This window comes from Helianthus annuus, chromosome 11 (genome assembly GCF_002127325.2).
Source record: "Helianthus annuus cultivar XRQ/B chromosome 11, HanXRQr2.0-SUNRISE, whole genome shotgun sequence".
Lineage (NCBI taxonomy): Eukaryota > Viridiplantae > Streptophyta > Magnoliopsida > Asterales > Asteraceae > Helianthus > Helianthus annuus.
Genome location: NC_035443.2, coordinates 52,853,820 through 52,861,043, shown reverse-complemented (window position 1 = coordinate 52,861,043; position 7,224 = coordinate 52,853,820). Strand labels below are relative to the sequence as shown.

General features: G+C 38.4%; 1 protein-coding gene across 1 annotated transcript; it reads right to left on the bottom strand.

Moving 5' to 3' along the window:
- Positions 1-3,316: 3,316 nt before the first annotated feature.
- LOC110890279 lies at positions 3,317-6,841 on the bottom strand. Its single transcript, XM_022137878.2, has 2 exons — positions 6,644-6,841; positions 3,317-5,675 (listed from the first exon to the last, which is right to left on the bottom strand). The coding sequence occupies exon 2, from the start codon at positions 5,338-5,340 to the stop codon at positions 3,514-3,516; it is 1,827 nt and encodes a 608-aa protein (XP_021993570.1). The 5' UTR covers positions 5,341-5,675; positions 6,644-6,841; the 3' UTR covers positions 3,317-3,513.
- Positions 6,842-7,224: the final 383 nt, after the last annotated feature.

Here is a 7,224-nt window from a genome sequence, read left to right as displayed (position 1 = left end):
GTAACATCTTTGGAAACAAAAATTTCATGTGTGTGAATATTGTATAATTTGTACCCTTTCTTGCCAAAAGGATAACCGATGAAAAGACAAGGAATAGCACGAGGTTGGAACTTATCCTTGCTATGTTTGAGAGAAGAGGCATAACACAAGCCACCAAAACATCGCAAATGAGTATGAGAATGTGGTTTACCAAGCAAAATTTCGTAAGGAGTTTTATCACCAAGAAGCTTTGTAGGAAAAAGATTAATTAGATGAGTGGCTGTTAAAAGACAACCCCCCAAAATTTAAGTGGAAGTTTAGATTGAAAAGCATTGCTCTAGGCTCTAGCAGTTTCCAAAAGGTGTTTATGTTTGCGTTCAACAACACCATTTTGTTGGGGAATACCAACACAACTTGTTTGATTAATAATACCTTTACGCAAAAAAAAATGCATGATGTTGGTTGCCTGAACCAAGCTTAAAAGCATTATCAGATCTGATGCATTTGATGTTGGTGTTAAATTGAGTTTTCACCATTTCAATAAAACCTTGAAGAGCAATAAATGCATTACTTTTTGTAGATAACAAATAAGTCCAGGTTGTCCTACTAAAATCATCCAATATAGTGAGAAAATATTTGAAATCATTGTAAGTAGGAACACAATAAGGACCCCAAGTATCAATGTGAACTAGTTCCAAAAGATGAGATGTAGTGGTTTGACTATGAGAAAAGGGCAAGCAATATTATGATGGAATAGCCACCGGAGTGGCTTAAACCGTTTTCTCTGAGAGGATGGAGAATCACACCTTGTTCCTTCTCTTCGGATTCAGATCTGTAAACAAGAAGAGAGAAAAGTGGGGATGTAGAGACGGCTGGTAGAGGAAGAATCATCTATTTCCAGCTACAAAAAGTGTGTTTGTCTCATATCTCATGCCCTAATGAAGAGGTGGAGACCTCCTTATATAGAAGACATGAGCAACCCTAACCTCAATGGGCCACGCCCAGTTAGGGGTTGTCTCTACAAGCCCACAACCTAGTGTAGTGTAAACTACAACGCGCTGGACTTCGCGGGTTAGTACGCAATAATAATAAATATTAATATAAAAGACGATAAGTAATGTATAACCGTTTAAGTCGGGTCAAGTACCTTACCTCTACAAATAGCATATAATAAGTATATCTTTAATTAAAATTTTAATTACTTTAATGTTTATAATTAACTTTAGGGATATTTTATTTTAATTTAACATTTAAAAATATTTTTTTTAATTTGAATGTTTTATTGTGACTTGTTTTCTTTTATCAAACACAGTTAACCTTATTGTTCTCAAACTTCTTCATAACATATATATATATATACTCAGGTCACACACGTAGATCATATATACTCAGATCCCTAAGGGTAAGAGGGGTGGAAGTGGGGAAGTGAGCGGGGAAGAGGATTGACGCGAGGTGAATGTGTCGTTGTCCCCAGTTGTCGCGCGATGAAGAGGGCATTCATCATATTTGTGTACTGAATACTAATTTGAACATGTCATTGCGTCGCATCTGCTATTTGGTTTTGGTCTTATTATTAGAGCAGGGCCGTCCCCGAGAATCCTTAAAAAATTTGGGGCTTGGGGCGAGTGAAAATAACGGGCCCCCCTAAAAATTATGAACTCGATAACTCATATATAAAAAGTGAAGAATATGACGCTAATTGTCTCAACATCTATGTTTTCAGAATTGGATCGATCATCGAATGTGAAAAAAATGTAGATTATTTTGTTTTATCTCAATATAAACTTTATTAACCCAATGTGTTAGCCCAAAACTTTACTGTACAAATATAGAGTTACCAAAGAACCTTGTTATTATATTTTTATGATTTGAACTTTAATCAATTACTTTATCTCTAGGATATGCAATTCAACCTTTTTAACAATCAAACCAAATATCATATTTTAATTATCTTTATCATTCAATTAATACCAAGTACTATCTACTAACTCTTAGTGGTTCGATATACTACTTACCATAACCAATTTAAAGAGAATAGGATCGGTGACACTCTATATCCTTGATCGTACTTCTAAGCTGATTGCTCTCCTTCACATCAACTGTCATGTTAACAATGCACACTACGACAGATATTCCATTGGAGTTGCTCTAAACAATTTTAAGTACAAAACTACAAGTAATCGCATAAGAAATTATATGCATTGCACAATACGTATAGCTAAAGAGAAAGAGAGTCGGTTATGTGGTTACATAACAGTGGCAAAATGTGCATCTTCTTGAACTTGATAATTATGACATCTATAGATCTAGACTATCATCATATTATTAAAATTGATCGCTAAATGAACCGAATGAAAGCAGTATACAGATGTTGTCAACCTACTGAAACAGGAGGTGTAAACACCATGATGAATGTTAAGTGGAATAAGTATTTAGGGAATTTAAGACAACTTTGATACCAATTCTGTATAAGTTGTAAAGTCATTAACAGGTATATAAACCTCAAAGATGCAACTTTAAATTATTAAAAAGGATAACAAGATTTAACCCTTTTTAAATGAGCAACAAACAGTACTTACGTCCCACCATTTTTCGCCAATGCCATGGAAAGATATGGTTACAAAGTGGCACAACACCACTTGAAATATTAACCTTGTCAATTCAAATTTATCAGCAAAATGTACTACACGAGCAGTTTCATACACATTAAGAATTTAAGCAAATGTTTCACATATCAAAGAGGGATATTTGAGTTAAAGACTTAAAAGTGAATGGTACACAACCATTACAGTATTAAATACATTATTATGTAATTTATATATTGTAATAACAGTCCGTGGCGGAGGTATAGTATAAAGAGGGGTATCACGGCCTACGGCTCAACCCCGTATTCGTAGTGTATTTTTTTTTTTTTTTTTGGTTTTATATAAATAATATCTCTGAACAAACACGGGGATACCCCTAAAAATATAGGATACTTTAATTTATTGAAATTCCAAACTTTTATAAACCCAAATATTTTACAACACTAAACTTGTATAATAATTAGGCATTAATGATAGAGTTAACCCAAATTAAGTATAATATAATTAAAATAGGCTAAATTGACAAACATAGTCCAAGCACCAAAACAATAAAATATCCTTTTGTTTTGTGTATGGGCGGCAACATAGGAAACAGAACGTCACAGAATTACAATCATCCCAGACTCCCAACGCCCCCTATTACTACTACATTGACCGGTAAAAAAAATTAAAATACTCCTAAATTAATGGGCTAGCTCCGCCACTGGTAACAGTAAGTTTAGGATTAAATCAAAACAGTCACTCCAAAAACAGACATAAAAATAAGCTTAGTTATAATAGTAATGGTAATAATATACAACAAAAAGAAAACACCACATTCTTATTGTTATGATACAACAACATTAACAGGAAATGTTCACCTATTAAAGGCATTTATACACACATACAAACCACCTTAAAAAATCAAAACACTTGCCTAAAATTTGAAACTTTAACAATCTAAACTTCATCACACCCCATCAATGGTGGCATTCTTCAAGTTTCCTCCGAGCAATGATAGCAGACCGCCACCGTGAACCCTCCCCTCCGGAACCACAAACTCCAAACTCTTCCTACTGTTGCCATTTTCGCTTCTTTCTCCGCCATGATCCGAGCTCAACTGCATTGTAAATGATGATGAAAATGGGTGCTTCATCGATGGTGGAACCAGTACTTGTGGTGGGATCAACTGTTGCCGTTTAGTCGGCCTTTCGCGTGAGTCGATGGAGTCGGAAACAATGCTGACTCCTGATGAAGAGTATGTGTTGTCAAAGCTGCTCATGACAGTTGAAGCTGGCGCTTGAACAACCCCATGGAAGAGTCCAGGACCGATTCCGAAACCGCCCCTTTTGTTTACGTTAGCTTCTTTTTCCTGGACCATACTAGCATGGGCCGCACACAACCCACTCTTCCCCCTGGCAAACTTCTCACACTTCCCTTCTCCGCCCCAGTTGCACCGCTTTCCGCCACCGTGGGCTTTGCAGAAGTCAGTGCTGCCTTGAGCAGACTTGGTACAGTTTTCGAATTTGCACCGCTTCCCGCCACCGTGCTTCACGCAGCAGTCGGTTCTGCCTCGCGCGCTTTTAGTACAACCGGGGACAGAACACCTCTTGCCGCCACCATGAGCAACGCAAAAGTTAGTCCCACCATGGACGCTTTTCGGGCAAATGCCACCACCATCATAAAGGCATCGTTTTCCGCCACCGTGGGCTTTACAAAGCGGGGTACTACCTTCAGCACCCTTGGTACAACCCGCAAAAACACAACGTTTTCCGCCACCATGAGCTTTACAATACATAGTGCTTCCCTGAGCTCCCTTACTGCACCCTTGAAACTGGCACCGCCGGCCTCCACCATGCGAAATGCACAGACCGATCTGTCCTTCGGCACTGCGAGTGCATCCCTCCACTTTACACCTCTTTCCACCACCGTGTTTAATACACAGACCCGACTTGCCCCTAGCGGCTTTACTGCAGCCCGACGGATGGCCACACCGCCTCCCACCACCATGAGCTATGCAAAACTCCGTCCTACCTTCTGCACTTTTCGTACAGCCGAGATGCTGACACCGCCTGCCTCCACCATGAGCCTTACAGTATGCAGTTCGACTCTCCGCGCCTTTATTACACCCCGGTTTTTGACATCTTTGACCGCCACCATGACCGATACAGAGCCCTGTAGCACCTCTAGCCCCTTTCGTGCACCCATCAAACCTACATTTCTTCGAATTGCCGGTTTGATGGTCGGACATTGTTCCCATAGAATAATCCGAGATAGCCGATGGCTCTGAGCTTAACTGCGGCCCATGATACGAGTTCTCCCCTGGCTCCAACAGATTGTGCATTTGCATCCGCGGAGCCAGAAGCAGTGATGGCATATAGCCACCTGATTTCTTCGCAGACGTCGAACCCTCATCGATAACTTTCTGAGAATAACATGATACGTCGTTCACTGATGTAAAACAATGATCCGAAAGACCAAGTTTGAGTACCGAATCACCACCCTCGCACGACAACCCTGTGTTGGAAACCGAGGCTGGCTTTTTAGTTGAGCTTGAATAATAATCATTAGAATATACACTTGGGGTGGGTCCTAACCCGAGGACCAGCCTGCATCCGTCATCGGGTGCGATGTTCGTGTTCTGCTCTTTCGATTTTTCACAGGCGGTTTCATGTCTGGGACCCGTGTTTCCACCATAACCGAAGCAGTCTAAACTTAATGTGGTATTGCTGTTACCATTACAAGAAACAAATGCTAGACTATTGTTGAGATCCATTTTGGGGTTACTGTAAACCATTGCTATGAAGGATTTGAACTTTGAAGAGGTTGTGGTTAGTTTAGGGGAATAATTATGACAGCTACAAAGATTTGTAAATTAAGATGAACAGAAATAGAAAGGTTTCCAATAGGCTAGCACTAGCTCCACCACTCACAAAGCCTGATGTGTCTGACCTGTCCATTCAGTTGGCGGTTGCCGACAACCTTATCGAGTTATGTAAACACCTCGGTTGGGAGGCGTATCTGATAACATTTCTGGGATAAAATCCGATTACGTAGTCAACATAGATTGGTATGTTTAGATCTGCAAACTCTCTATTCCTCCTTACTGACAAGTCTTTAAGCTTCATTCACCTGCAATCGAATGAACAGAAACATGTAAACACACTTCGTTTCAATAATTTTCTTTCAAAGAACCAAATCAAATTCATACAAAATCTCCGAGTTAGATCAAATTCGCGACATACAAATACTTGGTACGGTATATAGATTTCAGACTACAAAGATCTAGCAAATAAAGATGTCGTCACATGTAAATGTCTTTACAATTTTACATTGAAATAGATTATCAAAATTTACATCGAGATAGTTGGTAAGCGGGCAACAAGCTGCGCCGCTACCCCTTTTTGAATACCAAAACTAAGTCTTTTAAAAACTCACGAGACCCACCATGACCCTACCAATGAGATCATATAAAATACAGCTTACGTTGGGTAGGTGGCCTTCAAGGAGATTAAAGCTCACACGCTCGATATACAAATATTTCAAATTAAATGCTTCCAAGTTCCAAAACACCATCTTGTAATTTCAGATAAACATAATCAAAACCAATAGCAAAAGTAAAAGCCCAGTTCCTTCTCTTCTTCACTATATTCGAACTTAAATCCAATATAAACCAATACTATATAGTATACCAATTAATAAAAATATCTAAACGCATAGATACAATCTAGAAACCACCACTTGGCACATAACACATGATATCATGTTCAAAAACGACAAAAAAATGGGGCCAAAGATGAACAATATTAACAACTTAAACAACATCAAATTAAGTTATTATTCCTAAACAAACTTTAATCAAAACAATTCAATTAACTGGATCTTCATCTCAAACAGGCAAATTAAAACAATAAAATAACATATATTAAACAAAATCATATCCGTCAATATGCAAACCCTAACCGTAACCGTAAACATCGAATCGTAGAAGATATAAGCAGAGTTTATCGAAATCATGAGCAATTGTTGTGATTATACGTATGAAATCAAACAGAGAGTGATCTAAATGAATGAAATTCGAAAGTTAGAGAGGGGTATACCTCAAGAGGCAAAATTAGGCGAAGTTAGTAGATCTAAGACGCCATTTAAGTCATGAGAATCCAACGAGAACAACAGTTGATAGATATAGAAAACTGATTGCAATGAATGTTGTATTCTAGAGAGAGAGAGAGAGAGAGAGAGAGAGAGAGAGATGAGAGAGAGGAATGGAGAAAGAGGATGTTTGCACAAGTGGAGTAATAGTTAGGTAATGACGTGAAAAATAGAAATCCTGATTGGAAAGAGTACGTGTTTAGTCCTTCTTCTTAGTTTAAAATACGCATTTCATCCCTCACTTATGATATTTAATATTTGTAGAGGCATATTACACTTTTCGTCCTTTATATTTGTATCGGATTGCAGCGGATAACCTTTAACTTCAATAATTACAGTCACAGCTCTTTATTTGGAAAACTCATTACACCCTACGTCCTTTAGCTCTAACATTGTTAAAATTTTCAGTTATATATGGCACATGCTACGCACACAAGGGCATTTACATCTTTTTTACCCTCATTCTCTCTAAAACACCATTCCCCAACCCTAAAACACTGTCATCCTTCCCTTGACCCCATAGCCAGCC

Coding starts and splice junctions, on each gene's coding strand:
- LOC110890279 (XM_022137878.2), bottom strand. CDS start 5,340: ATGGTTTACAGTAACCCCAAAATGGATCTCAACAATAGTCTAGCATTT.